Source organism: Neodiprion fabricii, chromosome 2 (genome assembly GCF_021155785.1).
Source record: "Neodiprion fabricii isolate iyNeoFabr1 chromosome 2, iyNeoFabr1.1, whole genome shotgun sequence".
NCBI classification, from domain to species: domain Eukaryota; kingdom Metazoa; phylum Arthropoda; class Insecta; order Hymenoptera; family Diprionidae; genus Neodiprion; species Neodiprion fabricii.
The window spans coordinates 40,469,322-40,488,278 of NC_060240.1; the positions used below are offsets into that span (position 1 = coordinate 40,469,322).

General features: G+C 38.3%; 3 protein-coding genes across 4 annotated transcripts; all 3 read left to right on the forward strand.

Annotated features, from left to right (window-relative positions):
• The first annotated feature begins 437 nt into the window (after positions 1–437).
• On the forward strand, positions 438–3,603 carry LOC124175413 (alpha-glucosidase-like). Its single transcript, XM_046555639.1, has 6 exons — positions 438–638; positions 819–1,279; positions 1,359–1,796; positions 1,879–2,134; positions 2,253–2,598; positions 2,683–3,603. The coding sequence occupies exons 1-6, from the start codon at positions 470–472 to the stop codon at positions 2,753–2,755; spliced, it is 1,743 nt and encodes a 580-aa protein (XP_046411595.1). The 5' UTR covers positions 438–469; the 3' UTR covers positions 2,756–3,603.
• Positions 3,604–8,659: 5,056 nt separating this feature from the next.
• Positions 8,660–11,253, forward strand: LOC124175412 (alpha-glucosidase-like). The gene is made up of 6 exons (XM_046555638.1): positions 8,660–8,859; positions 8,994–9,457; positions 9,538–9,981; positions 10,128–10,383; positions 10,505–10,850; positions 10,936–11,253. The coding sequence occupies exons 1-6, from the start codon at positions 8,691–8,693 to the stop codon at positions 11,006–11,008; spliced, it is 1,752 nt and encodes a 583-aa protein (XP_046411594.1). The 5' UTR covers positions 8,660–8,690; the 3' UTR covers positions 11,009–11,253.
• A 4,748-nt stretch (positions 11,254–16,001) lies between these two features.
• On the forward strand, positions 16,002–18,875 carry LOC124175684 (major royal jelly protein 1-like). 2 transcript variants are annotated; one of them, XM_046556085.1, is made up of 7 exons: positions 16,002–16,112; positions 16,342–16,820; positions 16,892–17,119; positions 17,221–17,387; positions 17,459–17,677; positions 17,803–18,234; positions 18,462–18,875. In XM_046556085.1, the coding sequence occupies exons 2-7, from the start codon at positions 16,739–16,741 to the stop codon at positions 18,747–18,749; spliced, it is 1,416 nt and encodes a 471-aa protein (XP_046412041.1). In that variant the 5' UTR covers positions 16,002–16,112; positions 16,342–16,738; the 3' UTR covers positions 18,750–18,875. The 2 variants fall into 2 exon arrangements, with proteins under 2 accessions (XP_046412041.1, XP_046412042.1); XM_046556086.1 differs by lacking the exon at positions 16,342–16,820 and having other exon boundaries at positions 16,017–16,112.
• The last annotated feature ends 82 nt before the right edge of the window (positions 18,876–18,957 follow it).

An 18,957-nucleotide genomic window follows, 5' to 3' on the forward strand; every position in this document is an offset into this window, starting at 1 on the left:
TCTTCACCTGATTCTGGATTGACTCCCAGTCCAAACTATGAGAATTTTTTTTTCCCACATTTATTCAGAAAAATAAATAATACTGCGCCGTCATCCAGTTCTGCACTATATTTAAAGTTTCAAGTCTCTATCTCATCGAAAACTTAGTTTAAAATCGATTGCGAAATATTTACGGACAATTTTTACAGATAAACAAACGGACAGACAAAATGCGAGTTAATAAAAACGTTCTCATTAACATTAAAATATGGACACACTAGGCCTAACCCCCTACTCCTCTCTTGCTTTCTGACGACGTGATAATATGTCATGTTACCAATTACCGCCCCCCCCCCCCCCCCCCCCCCCCCCGACGGTATGATATCATTTGCGAATGACTTCTAAAGTTGCGAACACGTGGCACTCGTTTTATGCATATATACCACGGAGCACGAATAAGATTTCAATCGGCGAGAAATTGAGTACCACGATGTGCACGTTACCGGTACTCTTCTTGATACTTGCTGGTACGGCATCCATTGATGCCACAACCTATAATGTCACAACGCCAACGGAGTGGTGGCAAACAGCCGTCATCTACGAAATCTGGCCTGAATCCTTCAAGGATAGCGATGGCGATGGGATCGGTGATTTGAATGGTAGGTACAGAAAAATAATTTTTTTGCACTTGAGGACTGCATTTGTTTCCTTCAAATCACTAAAAAGTACTTTTCGATGACAATACAAGAACCGCTGAGGGACCAGTTTTGATGTTACCGACGGTACTCTACTTATTAAGAGTAATTTATCTGAATCTACATAAGTTTGAACGGTTGCAGGTATTACGAGCAAATTGAGTCATTTTGTCGACATGGGCGTCACGTGCATCTGGCTCGCGCCTATATACGAGAGTCCCTTCGTCGATAGTGGCTACGACATTTCTGATTTCTACGCATTGCATTCAACTTACGGTACACTTGACGATTTTACAACTCTGGTCAAAACCGCCCAAGAATTGGGACTTAAAGTAATCATCGATTTTGTTCCGAATCACACAAGTGACGAACACGAATGGTTTGTCAAAGCAAAGCAAGGTATCGAACCATACTACAGTTACTACATATGGAACGAAGGAATTATGTACGGTGATTATCGTGGACTGCCAAGTAATTGGATCTCTGGGTTCACTGGCAGCACTTGGGAATGGGTTGACGAACGTAATGCCTATTACCTTCACCAGTTCAGCAAGCACGAAGTCGACCTTAACTGGAGGAACCCTGACGTCATGGAGCAAATGAAGGTAAAATGCACTTTTTTTGTTTGTTGAGAAAAGAGGCGATATATCCCAAAACGATATCTCACACGTCATGAGTTTTCAGAAAGTTCTTACGTATTGGCTTGATCTTGGGATAGACGGCTTCCGCGTCGACGCGGTGCCCTTTTTCGTAGAGTCTGCTAATTTTACGAATGAGACTTTGTCCGGGCAGGACGTCCCGTCGGACACTTATTACTACTTGAACCACACCGAGACAAAGGATCAACCAGAGAGTTATCCACTCGTACAGGAGTGGAAGGAACACATAAACAACTACACAGTCTCACAGGGTAACGACAAGGTGCGGGTCATGTGCACAGAAGGATACTCTGCCATTGATTACGTAGTCAAATGGTACGATTACGGTTCCGATGTGCCATTCAATTTCTTTTTCATTTCCGATGGCCAAACTTCCGCTGTTATAGACACAGCTACAGATATAGTCGACATAATTACGAAGTGGTATAACAATATGCCGAGTGACCAAACAGCTAACTGGGTGGTAAGTCATCGTGTGATAGAGAACACAAGTTTAGTCAATTTAATACGCGAAAGTAAGTCTTAAGACTTTTATTTTCCCGCAGTTAGGAAATCACGACAGAAGTCGAATCGCCACCAAGGTTGGATTATACCGAACTGACGGGATCCATTTCTTGATTCTTCTCATGTCTGGCGTTCCTACTCTTTACTTCGGCGACGAAATCGGCATGACCGACACATTTCTGACCTGGGCAGAAACTACTGATGTACAAGCATGTAACACCAATGAAACAGAGTACCTCAGTTGGACCAGAGATCCCGAACGCACCCCTTACCAATGGGATAACACAACTGCTGCCGGTCAGTGTTTCACGTTGTGTCTAATTTGGTAAAATAACTAACGTCGCGCAGGCTTGAAGATAACGCAAGTTCACTTGAAAATACTCAAGACAATTTTTATCCGATTCACACCTCACAGGATTCTCTACAAACTCTACACCGTTCCTCAAGGTGAACGAGAACTATCTGACCGTAAATCTTGCCGCCGAAAAAGAGGCCGATTTCAGTCATTATAAGAATTTCCAAAAAGCGATCGCTCTACGAAACACCACCGTATGGCGAGAGGGAACAGTCGACGTTGAACTTATCGAAGACGACGTAATAGGTATGTCTAGGCAGCTTGATGGGGAAGATCCAATCATAGTTTTGGTAAACTGGGCGAATACCACCGTCACCGTTGATTTGGACAGTTACTTTGCCGATTTGCCCGATACCATGGAACTTGTTATAGCTGACATGTACTCCGGATTGAATGATAACATTGGGTGAGTCGACCGTTTCTTGTTGAAAAGTCAATCAATCCCGATCGTCGTTCAAAGTACTTCTATCACTCATTTCTCGACTTTCAGAGATACTTACAACAAATCAAGCATGTACATCCCAGCGTATGGCGCAATGGTACTTCTGGGTACAAGTTCGTAGAGCCATTCCGAATCCATCCGAGATATTTTGTTCTTACGACAATTTTGCACACAAGCATCAACGATGGATCGACGTTCCTTGCACCATTCAACGATCAGTCTGCCGAAACTCATCACAAACTAAAGTTTAACTTTTGATGATTACTTCGAAACGTTATCTTCGCCCCTTTAAAATAACGCAACAAATGTATTTGAGATCCGTTTCAAGTCGTATGTGTAACAATGGACTCTAAACTTGAATAACTATTACTTACCGATTTGTAGTTCACGCACAATAATTTCGAAATAAAGTAGAACAAATTGTCGTAGTCAAGTGTAACCGGATGGTATATCATTATATTGTTATGAACGAAAGTTAATTGATAATTTTCAAATAATGTGAAAATCTGTTGAACCTAGCATACTCATACAATGAACAAGCCGTGAGAAAAATATCAGCGGTACTTTTCATCACGTTGCAAACCAATTCAATTATCAGAACCTAGTACCTCAAGTATTGTCAAAATCGTTTGCGGTTGCGTTTCTTCTTCATGAAATTGCTTCTTTCTCCGCAAGCCAAATGTAAAACGCTACATATAACAGATTTGATGCAATTGTTTGCTATATACCAAATTGAAATTATGTTTATAAATTTCTAAAATTATTATAAGAATGGTAATAACAATAATACTCTGATTGCGAAAGCTACCTTACATCACATCGGTTTTGCAAACGGAAAAATTTGTTTTATTTAAGAAACGAAATCAATAATCCTACAAATTGTCTCTGAATAATTTATTCGCGATCATTTTCCAATAAAAGCGAGCATTCGAATTGTAAGGGATATATGAATTCTTCATACTTATCATCTAAACGTACCCTTACGGAAAAAACCCCCAATTTTACACCCAAAATAACCCCTAAAACAATCCTCAACCTCTAAGGGGTAAATTCGTACCCCTTAATTCAGGGTTAACCTCGAAGTCGAAGGTTCACTCCCAAGTCTAGAGTTTACTCCCAAGTCAAGGGTTTACCTCCGAGTTGAGGGTGAACCTCCCAATCGAGGATTCACTTTGAAAGAATTCTCGAGTCAAGAGCTTATTATGTCATTTTATTGGGATTATAGATGTAACGGTATTACAAAAGTGCATTACACACTATAGTAAATACAATAGAAACTGACTCATCAAGAAGTTGTCTGGTTATTTCTCATTTGATATCTTGAGTCAATCATACACATATGTTATATATGCATTTGGATATTCATTTTTATCATTGAATGCCACGAAAATTATATATAAACATTATTAAATTCTTGTATATCTATACGAATTCGCGTTTAATATAGAAGGAGGGTATAATGCATCCCCACGCAGAAAAATAATCGTAAATAAAATTTAATGTACGTATGTATAATTCATATAGCCACGAAGAATTATCTATACGCAATGCATTCCATTCATTATTATATTATAATGAAGATGTATGCGTACATGTACAATGTACATACACTATATGAAAATATATAAAATATTCAGATTCGATCATTTTCAGATAATTTCCAAGAACTATCATATAAAAAATGACTGAGAAAATCGAAGAGGGTCAATGTTTTTGATTCACCGAGTTGACGTGGGAATCCCCATATATAGTGTAGTTTATGATTTCTAATTTCAACCCTGAAAAAACTAAGTAGTATTCTTTTGGTGCGTTGCATAATGGCATGCAGGGTAAGTAAAATGCAACATCAATAGTGATCCTTATGCTATATGATGCGATGGCTCAATTCCAACGAGCTGCTCGAAAGTTGAATTCAAATTGAATCATTGGTTTTGCTATAAATAATATGTAGATAGATCATTTCACATGTTGTTGAGAATAATAGAACTTCAACGAATATCATAAGAATTACCTTGGAAATTTCACGGGTTATATTACCCTGCAATGGAATCAAGGCTTCACCACCAATCTTTTACATATTATATTTTCGCGTCGACACTCAAATTTTAGAGTTTACCCTCAAGAAGAGATAGGTGTATCCCTTGGGGTTGCAGGGGACAATCCCCGCAATGTTGATAGTTCACCCTCACATTTACAATCAGTTAAATTTTAGGGATATGAATTACCCTCATCGTTGAAGGTGTACCTTCAACGTCGAGGATTCACCTTCATGTCTTGGGGATTGAACCCTCAATTGTTAGGAATTAACCTTTATCGCTAAGGGTTTACCTTCAACGTCGAGGGTTCATCTTCAACTCTTGGGAATGATATATATATATATATATATATATATATATATATGGGGCATTTCACGACAACTCAACCCCCGTATCTTTGCATCTCCAGGAACCAGCTGTTCATATTGCTAATGCTATAATTAATTCGTAACCCTTCGAAATTCAGACGCGCAAATTCTTCTCTGTCATTACATCAATGAGTCTTCCAGTAATGTTTAAATCATCGAGATGAAATGTAACGAGAACTTACACGCGCAAGCTTTCGGAACAAGTGATAAAACAAACTCTCTCAAATTCTACAGAAATGCATACCACTTGAAATATTCGATGCGCTAAATGATTCGTCACAGGAACTGACGAATGATTTTTACAACAATTCGATTCATCTGCGTATTCATAATGAATTTTGCAAGTAGTGATAATCGAAATCGTGGGTTTTATGACTAATCAACTTGAAGTAAACTCAATTTGAATATTTAGTAGAAATAACTAGAGGGATGATTATTATTGCCTCGAATTTCGGTTAATGTGCGACGTAATGTAGTTATTTTTAGCGAGGTTTCTGTCTACCATTACACAGCTGAATTGATGATCAAGGAAACTTCGGTCTTATTTCCGTGACATTGCACTAAATTGATTAATTTTTCAGGTATGTATTAGTTCCGCAACACGGGGCAATTTAGGTAGGCGGATATCGTGGATAATTAAGCTAATTTTTTTGTACGTGACACACCTGAAATGACAAAAGATGCCACGAAGGTCGATCGTACTTCGTACCAGCTACTGCTAAACAATTACGTAAGCTCAGCTGTAAAGGAAGGATGATGCAAGAAATTCCCATTAAAGTTCTAGGGTATATTTCATGTTTTTTCGATACATACGTTACTATTTATTGTAATGGTAAAATAATTCTTAGCTTTCATTCAGGAACGCAAAGTGAAAAGTAATCATTCACTAGAAATTCTCTCCTGGCCAAAACGATCCTTCTACGTATGTTTTGCCCAAGGATTGGCCAAAATTGGAAATAACTCATAGACATACCTACGGATAGAAATTTGGCTGCAATTTTAGGACCTGGTCGGCATCTAGCCGGGATTCTGGCAAAAAAAATTATTTGTTTTAAAAAAATATTGAGTACAAAGTTCGAAGTAGGTATGACGTAATTTTTGAACGCTTGGATAAACGATGAAAAGATAGCGTTGACATAGACAATGGAAATTCTCGCACGTACCACGCAATTATTTGAAAGTTAGTATGGCTACAGTTTCTTAAAACTATTCCGGAAGTTTCGATTTATTAGTTGCACAATTTGAAACTATTTTATTACGCACTACAGTGAGTTTTTCCAAACATTTTTTTCATTGCACAGCTGTATTTATCGTAAAGTATACGTAATGTGTAAATTGTCATTTTTGTAAATCCTTCGGGTGAAAAATTCGTTTCACAAAGAGAACATCATTCAACAGTGTGGAGTATTTTGCTGAGATAATATTTTTAGTCATTTCCGTAATTTCGCCGTTATGTATCACACTTGATTTGATATTGGTTTATCACGAAGATTTCACGTGCTTCCTAACCCACAAGGGAGAAAACTTGTTAAAACTCTTTAGTTTTGAAAATTCGCTTCGCTTGAAAACGGTAAACATCCTGTTGGAATTCCATCATCCGGAAAGAATTTCAGGGGGAGCGCCCGGTGAAATTGTCAAGTCCGGCACGTTTCGATAGAACTAAATGCGCATCCAATTATCCTACCGAACGCCTGAGATTTTCTCAAAATTCTCCAGATTTGACAGCGTTCTCCGACATTATTCGAGACGCCCGTCTCATCCGAGCACTCTGCATTGAGCAATTATATACAACTTCAGATAATACGGAGAACGGTGAATAAAACGGAATCATCCGCTATGCCTGATGCGTATGAAATAGTTTTGCGTCGCATCTTTAGTTGAACATGCATAAACTTGTAAAAGATTCTTGCGATTTTTTATATTGCGAACTATAAACGCGACAATTCCGATTGTGGAGTCAAGGGTGGAATATCGTAATGGCTTGGATCGTATAATATTCAAGCATTTCAAAGCTTGATTGGAAAAAGTATTTTTCTTAATCCCTGTAGTGACAGCGTATTGTTGATATATTTTTGGAGTGGACACTGCCCAAAGGTCGTTGGAGAAGCAGCCCCTCGAAATAAATATATATGTCCAATGGTTATACACAAAGGCTAGATACGATTGGAAAAATTCAACCGCTTGATGTATTTAGATTCCGGATATGGGAAAATTTTTGACATTTTTCAGACGGCGTTAACTTTATTGGATTCTGAAATAAATTTACGTTTAAGGAATAAAATTATCGAACTGCAATCTCTTACACATACTCGACTTTCATATCCGCCCTAGGTAAAACTTTCTAGTTTCGGTGGATCACAAACACATAGTGAAATACCCGGTTGTAATCATATAGCTGTTGTAAGATCTGCACGGTGCAAAAAGAAATTTTTCCATCATACAAATATAATTATTCGTACTTACCCTTACTTGAGGGGTAGTTTACACCCTTTATGGATGTTTCTTCAAGTATGCACGAGTACACATACACAACATTTGTGTTTTCGATGTAATGGCACCAGTCATATCAGAATGGATTGGCAAATGTATGATACCGTGAATGAAAAGTAAAACAGAGAGGGTGGTTCACCCTCTCAAACATACCTAATAATTGTGCACCGGGCTGCTCAAATGCCGGCGCTCAATGTACTCTGTTGCCTAAATAAAGGTTCATTTACGCAGTTCGACCGCCTCCATAACCCCTATCACTTTGGTCACTTGATGCTGGGTCACCTTGCAGTTATATATTTTTATTGATTTGCATGAATAAAATTTTCGTTTTTGATTCATTAAAATCGGTCCAGCATGTTCCAAAAACAGTTGAACATAAATTGATTACTGCATTGTCTTAGGCTTTTATATATTTAAGGCAACTGAAGTTTTCATTACCGAAAAAGCTAAAATTTTCAGTAATTATTATAAAGCCACTTAACGGGTTTAGCGGGTTGATTTTTTTCGAAATAATCATATGATATTGTATAATATTACCAAGGATTTGTTAACAGTAAGCAGCAACATAAAATTTCATTTTCATCATTGGTTTTACGTGTTTTTCTCATCGTCTGAAGTTCAAAAAAATACCGCATTGGCTTTAGCCTAACAACATGTCGCAGTATTTTTAAAATTACCTCTTTGATTTAATAATATTTTGAAATCAAATTAAAACTTTCCGATTCTAATGTGTTGTGGCAGAGATCAAGAGGTCAAATATGTTTACGCTTGAACATCGGCCAATGTCCATGATAAATACAATAATTGTATTTTTAGCTAAAAGTGGTCATCAGAAACTTTGAAACAATGAACAAAGAGGTTTCGGTCGCGGTAATAACTAACAAACCCACCGTCTTCGCAATATCTATGGTATACAGGATTACATGTGGACAAGAAAAAAAGGTAACGCACCATGTAGAAACGTATGAATTCCGATTATGATTATAGAAGCATGAAAATAAACGACTTCTCATTGGGGGAACGCTTTTACAAAGAACACATTTTATTTGCGTTCCCCCACGCCGCAAACCAATGAGTGGTGGCGAAATACGGTATCAATTATTCGTATAAATACAGCTGAAAACGGATGAGATTTCAAGCGACGAAGAATTCGAGTGTCACGATGTATGCTCCCCAGCTGCTCTTCCTCATCCTTGCTGCTGCGGCATCGGTTGATGCCGTAACTTACAATGTCACCGCACCCACCGAGTGGTGGCAGAAAAACGTTATCTACGAAGTCTGGGTCGAATCGTTTAAGGACAGTGATGGCGATGGAAAAGGAGATCTGAATGGTAAGTCACATGGTTTTCTTTACAATGGCGACATTGTTTTTTTGCCATTCAATTCGTACACATATGTAGTGAGGTGAATGCAGTTAAATTACCAGCTTCGATATTTCTGACTCTGCTCTGTAATAATTGAATAGGTATCAAGAGCAAACTGGAACACTTTGTCGACCTGGGCGTGACGTGCATTTGGCTGCCGCCCATATACGAAACTCCCATGGTTGACAGTGGCTACGACATTTCCAATTTCACTGCCGTGAACACAGATTACGGGACACTTGACGATTTCGATGCACTGGTAACTGCGGCCCATGAATTGGGACTAAAAGTAATCATCGACTTTGTTCCCAACCACACGAGTGACGAACACGAATGGTTCCTCAAAGCAAAACAGGGAATCGAACCATACTACAGTTACTACGTCTGGAACAAAGGAGTTTATTACGGCGACTATCTTAGTTATCCAAATAATTGGTTGGACGTCTTCAACGACGGCACCGTTTGGGAATGGGTCGACGAACGCGAAGCTTATTATCTTCATCAATTCAGCGTGCACGAAGTCGACCTTAACTGGACGAACCCTCTCGTGATGTCGGAAATGAAGGTAAAACATACTTTCATTTGAATAACATCTGTTTGTTTAAGAGGCAGCGAGAATTCATCTGAAATTTCATGACTTTTCAGAACGTTCTTACGTTCTGGCTTGATCATGACGTAGATGGCTTCCGTATCGACGCTGCGCCGTACTATGTAGAGTCTTCTACTTTGGAGAACGAAACTAGGTCCGACAAGGATGTCGATTCAACCAATTATTTCTACCTGAACCACACCCAAACAAAGGATCAACCAGAAAATTATCCTATCGTGCAAGAGTGGAAGGAACACATAAACAATTACACAGTCTCAAAGGGTAACGACAAGGTTCGGTTCATCTGCACGGAAGGATACTCTGACATTGAATACGTTATGAAATGGTATGACTACGATGATGACTTTCCATTCAACTTTTACTTCATCAAAAACGGAGATATCGCCAACGACGCTGTTATAGATACAGCGGAGGATATCTACGACATATTCATCAAATGGCTCGACAATATGCCATCGGGTAAAACAGCTAATTGGGTAGTAAGTCATTGTTGCATTTATTAATCTACGTTCCGTCAAGTTTGTATGTTTGGCACTTCCTCTTCGGAGGCATAGCCATTTGGAAGAAGAATAAGACGAAGAAGTTTGTATGTTCTGTAAGTTTCACGATTCTCGTTTCCATGCAGCTCGGAAATCACGACATGAATCGAATCGCTACACGGGTCGGACTCTACCGAACTGATGGACTTCACTTGTCGACACTTTTGCTGCCTGGTGTTTTCACCATGTACAATGGTGATGAGCTCGGTATGACCAACACATATCTCACGTGGGCAGAAACTACCGATGTCCGAGCTTGCAGTACGACTAATACAACTTACACTCTGTACTCGCGAGACCCCGTGCGCACTCCGTACCAATGGGACAACACCACTTCTGCCGGTTAGTATGCCCCATTTTTCTTGAACGAAGGCGCTAGCCTTTCTCTCTGATTGGTAAACCTTTGAACTCGAGTCTCGTCAAAATTTCTCCGTGAAATTGTATATGGATCGACCACTTTCAGGTTTCTCCACAAACTCTACAACTTTCCTCAAGGTCAATCCGGACTACGTGACAGTAAACCTTGCCGCTGAGAAAGAGGCCGATTTCAGTCATTACCAAAATATACAAAAAGCAATTGCTCTACGTAACACCACCGTATGGGAAGAAGGAACAGTCGACGTCGAACTTATTGAAGATCAGATGGTAGGTATCGCTAGGCAGCTTGACGGCGAGAATCCAATAGTTGTGTTGATGAACTGGGAAAATTCCACCGTCACGGTTGACTTGGATGATTACTTTGACGGTCTGCCCGATACCCTGGAACTTGTTATAGCTGATATGTATTCCGGACTGAACGACAACGTCGGGTGAGTTGATCGATTATTGTTGAAGAGTACAAATAGCCTCCATTACTGTTCAAAGTAATTCATGACTCTCCTCTCTTACTTCCAGAGATACATACGAAAAATCGAGCATAGAGGTCCCGGAGCATGGCTCAATGGTACTCCTGGGTGTGAGTTCGTAAGACCACCGCTGAATCCATCCGTAACATTCTGATGGTGCAATATATGGGCAACGAACATGCTGAGATCTTTTCAAACATCCGGCAAAGAAAATGGACGAAACTTATAGCAAACGAGACTCATAACTCCTTGAGAATTACTAACAACTGAAATTCTTGGCCTGCTGCCTGCGAAAAAGTATTTGAGATCTACTCCAAATTGTAGCCCAATAATTACAAAATAAAGATAAGCCAACCACTACTTTAAACCTTCGTGACTGTTACTTGTCCAATCACAAGTTACACACTCCATCCTTTCATTCCTGTCGTTGAATTGAAAAAAAAAATATTGTCTCGATCGTCTAAATACAGCAGTCACGGGCGGCGAAGTGAATATCACATTATTACAACAATTTGCAAGTTGTACGAAATAGATCAAAAATAGTTCTGTTGAATAAATTATTATTGGGGTAGCGGTGGACGGCAACCGGCCGCCCGCCATTACGTAGAGACTCGGCGCGCCGCAATTTCATGCGCATCGACACCTTTAATGATTTTTTACTCGAAAACGAAGAAAAACACCCCTCTGGAATTAATTCACAGGTTGTAGTACAGTTCAAGGAACATGTCAGAATTTAAAAAAAATTTTTTGATCGTGTCAGTCACTGTTTTAAAAATCTTTGAAAAATTAATTGTTAAATAAACAATTGATAACAACTTTTTTTTAACATTTCGTATTTTTTTTTCTAAATTCTATGGAGCTTTCCGCGTAATTTGAAAAAAAAAAATATTGTATCTAATTTTTTGCCGAAGTTATGAATTTTTGAAAAAAATGGGAGTCTAATTTGTTATTGTTAATAAAAAATCGAATTTTGCATTATGAGACTCGCGCTTTGGCACAAAAATCCAACTCCCCCTACACAATCCACATGCCGAATTAAAAAAATATCTGAGAGATGACTCATCCGGTTGACGCGGAATAGCCCATACGCGAATATGTTCAGTCGCCTGAGCTGATCATTTTTCAGGAACATTTTTATGACATTGGCTTCAAAATTTCTCTAATTTTTCAAAAAACTCTGTTAATCCATTTCCATTCGTGTGACGCTCAGCTATTTCCCTGTAATAAGTGTACGGGCTAATTTTAAAAAATGTCGCTTCTAAGTTTTGCCGCCCCAAGTTATAGCTTACTCAGCCAATTGGTAATAACAAGGAAATAACGAAAAACACAAAATAATTTTTTTCGCAGGATTGAATTGACCGCTTTATTTGAAAATTAATCACGTTATTGAGAAAGTCAAGAGTTTTTATAGACACAATGGTCAGTTTTTGAGCTTATTAAATTAATGGTAAAAAAAATTGTTAACTCTCAAATTTTTGTTCCTTACTGTGATATTTTTTTCAGCATAAAGATAAATGCACTAAAAATCTGTCCATTGTATCTATAAAAGCTCGTCACTCTATCGATTCATAACATATTAAATTTTCAATCAAATCGGTTTTGTCAATCCTGAGAATTTCTTCTTTTTTTTACTAAGAGGTTAAGGTCTGATACCTTCAGGGTCGTAGTGTTTTAATTAAGGCTGTTCGGGCTCCCGAAAACTCGGGTAAAAACTTCGGATTCGGGACGTGTTTGAATCGCATTCAGTTTTTTAGCATTCCCGGTAAGAACCATTTTATTTCCGAACCGATAAAGCACATAAAATACATATGTAGTACACGGATTATACGAAATCGCAATAGTAAATTCGAAGTATTCATACTATTTCTTTATTGCCATATCTTTAGTGTCAAATGAAAATGCATTGGAGTTTTTTCCATCAGAACCGTATACAGTATGGGGCTGTTAATCTTTTTTTTGGGTTTGAACTACGTGGACTTCTATACTTGGAGATATATGTATACGATATATATTAATGATAAAAATTAATAATAGTTGATAAAATTTACGGTCTTTTTACGACTTATAATTGGGCGACTCTCTTCAACGCCTGTGAAAAAAAGTGCTTGAGAAGTAAAAACTTCTTTCGCAATCTTACCTTTCCCCCCTTCTTCATACTGAAACTACAATCACACTCGCAGTATCGAATAAAAAAGGGTCACGTTAGATTACTTTTTTCGTTTTCAAAACTCGCGTTTATTACGAAACGACTCGGTAAACTTGAATATCTTTTACTGTTTATTCAAGTGAAGTTTGCACATTGGTTCCCCGTACAGTAATCCAATGTTAAATTATCATGTGGAAAATCAGTCAAAGTCCTGCTCATACTGCTCGATGAGACGTGTAGCAGATTCGGCCTTATTTGAATTTGGAAGAGAAATGTGTAGAAACGAAAAACAGATATTGTGAACGATTTGCAAAGTTTGATCAGCAGATGAATGTAATTTTTTATTCATTCAAGCGTGACATTTCGAATAAATTTAAATATGGAATGTCTGTTATTGCGAAATCATAATAATCATTCCACCTTGCACAAGCATCGACGTGTACGTTAGAAACACGTGTCGCAGCTTAATATAAAGTTTTATGTATATTCAAAAACGCGGATTCGAGAAATTTCTAGGAGATGATTAGGCTATGTTTTGCTTTCCGTCGGTATAATCTTCAAAAATTGATCGAATAACGTTATTTATTAGTCGTTTATTCGCTTCAACGATGAAAGCGCACTTCGAGTCTGTTCAAACTTCAACAAAAATACTGCCCTTCCAAAATTCGTTACTTCGTTAATGCGTTGAGGGTCAATGATAAGATTTCCGACCGTCTTAACCATTTATAATAAAAGGTTAAGACCGGACAATTTTACAAACCAATTTATATATCGAAGATTGAATGGACACTGGTCAGCGCTGCGATCTTGCCACCTTCACAATCAAAATGACTTATACGTCACCACGTATTTGGATAAAAATAATCACTGATGTGTAATGAAGGAAGATCTGCGAATATTAATCGCATGGCAGGATGTAAAATTTTACGCGCTATCACGTGGAAATAATACGTATGCCTGGTAACTTGAGTTGATCACGTGAAACATTACGGAAATTGAGTGGAATCTTTATTTCTGCATGACGATTTACACAGCTGTGCAACATAAAAGAATATTTTGCTAAATTCAACAGCGTTGCCTAATTCATCGTTGATTACAGATTGAGATGATAACGATTTCGAACGAGCGCGATGTCGAAATAATTTTACCGTCTGCAAATTAAGAGTATATTTATCTTAGGGAACTAGGAAGCGAAAAGAATGGAAATGTTTAATTTTTTTCCTTATTCTGTTACTACGATCTCTTCCAAATATTTTAGCGTAGGACAAACTGAAAAATTCGCAATATTGGGCTCAGGGGGACTAGAAAGCCTTTGACGACTGAAAACGTGGTAAAAAGTGAATTCGCCTTTATAAACTACTGAAAAAACATGAGCAATTTTTTGTGATATTCCTAAATCTTTTTCTTTTAATGAAGATATCAACCTCTTCTAGAAAGTGAACCAAGGTTTGTGTGAAAAAATGAAAATTATTATTGTTGTTGTTACAATAAATATCATTCGTTTTTCAATGTTTTTCAAATTTTAGCTACGTTTTTTTAATTTTCATGTTTTCTCAAAAATTTCAGCTTCAGTCTGCAGAGGAACGTCCCCCGAAGAGAATGAAGCTTGAAAATTGCCGAAAACTCCTACCGTTCAGCGCATGAGACACGTGGTCTTCTTTATCCGCCCATACTTCCCTTGAATATTTATATTTTTCAAACTTTAACCACTAAATTTTATAACCAAAACTTCAATAAAACGTTTTAAAAAAGAAATTGTACGTATGTTGGTTCAGTTCTTCACAAATGCCATTTGAATTTTATCTCATTTCCGGCTTATTTGCGCTTCCTAGTCCCTTTGAATCAATGCTTTGTTTTTTTTTTTACATCACCGTTAATGTTCAGAAACGAAGTGAGAACTACTTTGCATATGCATTTTCGACCATATTGTATCTTTACAACGATTGATTTTGTAAGAAGAATGAAGATTGAATTGGACTGAAAGGACCAATCTGGTAAAAAATATATTGCGGCAGATAACAATTAGAATGAAAACTTATATGCAACTTATATGTAACACAGGGTCTTGCCGGAAACTATTTTTGAAAATCTTTGTTTGCAAAACAAACATAGTTTTCAAAGTCAGAATTTGTTGAAACACAAGCAAGTGTGTTCTACAGTATGGTGATTAAGAAAAATCGACTACTTTTTTTCAAGTTTACACAATTAATAGTAGCAGTGAAGTGACATAAAATGTCTGTCAAAATAACAAATTAACCCTGAATGCATTCAACGTGGAAAAAAGGTCATTTGTTAATTCTGAATTTAATAAATCGCCAACGGACGAACACACAGAAATACTGAAGACATAGTACTTTGGAGGATTGAACCCTCTACAAAATGGATCCCCAGTCGCCATGTGATAAATCTACGCGTTCAAATGTTATTCAATGTCAAACTTAAACTTGTATAAAATTTCAAATTTTTTGAGAGCAAAACTGTCAGACTTACCACAAAATGCCGGAGGACCATTTCCGTAGAAGGCCTTGCTAAGCTGTAAAAAACAACTTAATACAAATCGGCGTTATCGATTTATTTTGTACGTGCACTCGTATGCGAGTTATAAATTCAGAATTATCAATCAAAATTTCGCCTTTGTCAAATGTATGGGAAATAGAAAATCGAAATGCCGAATCTATAACTATTTTAACAGGCTTCTTTCATCTTATTTTACCACACTGCAGTTATTGAATTTGCGAATTTGGTGTGACAGCGCAATCACAATCATGGCTACATACGTGGCTTTCATGTATAAGCAAGCATTGAAATTATTGGTGAATCGTTTTCGTCCGAAAAATGGCGTAGATTCCAAAACTGGGGTTGGGTGTGCGGCTTAACGGATCGCTGCGCGTGAAACCAATATAAGGTAATCGATAATTACACATGTTAAACTTATATAATGATTATAGAGCCGAATGGGATGTAAAAGACCTTGACGTCAAGTAGTATAAATAGCCCCTGTTCTAAGGGGAGCATCAGATTCACATCCAGCATCGTGAGTGAAGAATCTGGGAGATTTTGTGACAGCAAACTACCTCAACGTGAGTATTGGATTTTCGAGGAAAACCAGTTGCATCTCATGAGGCAAAAAAATCAGTCATTTTTACTTACAAATGCATCTCGGAACCAAACTAATCGACATTTAAACGCGGCCACTTTGACCAAAGTTCAACTATTAGAACAGTTGTGCTGATCATTGTTACACTACGTACATACGTATATAATTCACTTGACCTGCAGCACCTTATACCTTTGTAAATTTTTTTTTAGATAAAACGATGACGTAAATCTCTATGCACAAAAAGATCAGGGAAAACTCGCGAAGATGGCGGTTTTAAGACGCGACGACGACTCTACGAAGTTAGCCTTTTAAAGTCCATTTCTTCATATCGTTTCCAAGTTTTCATGATAAATTTATATTTGAATTTGGAAAAAAATTCATTTTCAAAGTGAACAAAATCAGTAAAATGGAAGAAAGAACGGTCGAAATTGTCTATTTAGGGCAGTATCGTACTGCTTGTTTAATACGCGAGAGAAACACGCAGAGGTAGGAGAAAGCATTGTTTCGTAAACTACGCAAAATTGATGAGAATATGAAGATCCGGTGATGAATCGGATCGGGTATCGATCCAATCTTCTGCTAATTATAAGCGTTACATGAGTACAAATGGAACAGACCCCGTTGAAGCTTTATATTGACCGTAGAAAAGTATGTTCCTCGGAAACGAGCAAAACGAGCGACGAGGCCGGTTAGTCTTAGAAAATAAAATTTAATACCAATTATAGGATTTACTCAATCCATCCTATTTTTCGAAATTAGGAACTCCGCTCTTCATCATGACGCTTCAGTTTTCCCGTATTTGGAGAATACTGCCCATTTTCTTGGCATGCGTGGCATGGTCTTCAGCTGCAGCAGATCTCGAAACCATTTACGAATGGAAATACATCGACTACGTTTGGGAAAGCGACGCGGAAAAAGAAGCCGCTGTTGCCAATGGAACATACGACTACACTAACATCGTAGTGGTCGATGTGCAATCACTGCCTGGTACTTCAATTACGCTTCTTACGAAAAATATTTGCAATCGAGTATGAAGCTGCTTCGGAAATGCTCTATTTGCATCATTCTAATGATATTTGGCTTTGCAGACGATCGTGTGATTGTGACGACTCCAAGGTATAAGAATAACCCCGCTACCTTATCGGTGATTTCGTCTCAATCCGCGGACAATGGTCCACTGCTGCAACCTTATCCCAGCTGGTCATGGAATAACGCTGACGACTGCTCAGGTTTCACGAGCGTCAACAGAGTTTACGTGAGTATATGAGAAAATTCTAGAGGAATTGAATTATTTACTGCGGTATACTTACCGTCCGATTATTGCAGCTCGACCAGTGCAACAGACTTTGGCTTGTAGACTCCGGAAAAATCGGAAACGAGCAGGTTTGCAGTGCCAAAATTTTCGGATTTGACCCGAGCACAGACGAAATGCTGTACAACATGACGATCCCCGATAACATAAGCCATAATCCAACCAACACCAGCCAAGGGCGACTCGAATTGCAGGTTGTTGAAACAACTGGGGACAACTGTGAAAATACTTGGGTCAGTAAATTGTATGTTACTGCAGATTCAAATTTTGAACTTCCAGGCTTCCTCCTTAGTGAAGCTATCTTACAATGTATTCATCAAGTCATAAAGCCTTTCATTTGACATTTTTTCGTTCACAGCTTTACATATCGGACTTGGAGGGCTACGGGCTTCTCATTTCCAATCTAACGGCCACATGGCGGCTCCAAGATAAGATCTTCGAGCCGGATTATTCGGATGCAAGTGCAACGAACTTCACCTCATGCGATGACTCTGTAGATATGTATCTCGGACCTTCGGGCCTTCTAATTTTTCCTCCTGGATTCGTGGAGGATGGAAATTACTTGATTTTCAAGCCCATGTCAAAAATAAAGTCGTACACCGTGAACGTTGACGAATTGCACAACTCCTGGAACGGAAGTGAACTCTCCTTCTACCTTTCGGCTTACACACCGCCGAGTCAGGAACCCGCGAAAACTTACACAAAGGAGGGTCTCTTGTTCGCTAATTTCATCTCTGCCAATGCCATTGGATGCTGGCATCTGGAACACCCTCTGGCAGACGCCAATGTCGTAAGTAACATCGAGATCTCTGAATCAAAATAATGATGAAGTTACGTGAATTCTATCAAACCAATTCTCAGTTACACAATATTGACGAATTAATTGTCTGAAGAAGCTTCCTGAGAGCAATTTCATAAACCTCGTGAACAAACTTCAAGCGATATCTGTATTTCAATCGATAACGTTTCAGTGATCTCTAAAATTGTACTACAGCGTGTGATTTTCGACTTTTCCAGGCAGAGTTGACGCAAGATGACGAACGGCTGCAGTTCGTTTTCAGTTTGAAAATGAAACATTTCACAAACGGTACCCAAGAACTCTGGGTCATGTCAAATCGCTTGCAAAAGTTCATACTCGGAACTGTCGATTTTACTGACGTCAACATCAGAATTATGACCGTGGAGCCGTATGCCTACGTTGAAGGCACAGTGTGCGAACCAGAGTCGTATGAAGTAGTTGACACTATCTACGAGAAGAACTACACGCTTTACGAACAGAGCGCCTGCCTGTACACACCTTCATAACCTGGGAAGTGTTTGATACGTCTAATATACTTTGCAATAACGATTTTCAGTTTCATACGTATATCTAACTTGTCTTTGATTATGTAAGCATAGATTCATACGTAATAAACTTATTCAGCAATCAAATTCTTTATCAATGTGATTATCTTGTACCTACTGATTCTATATCCCCCATTCCTCAATGCTTTCGAGTTCTTTTCCCTTAATT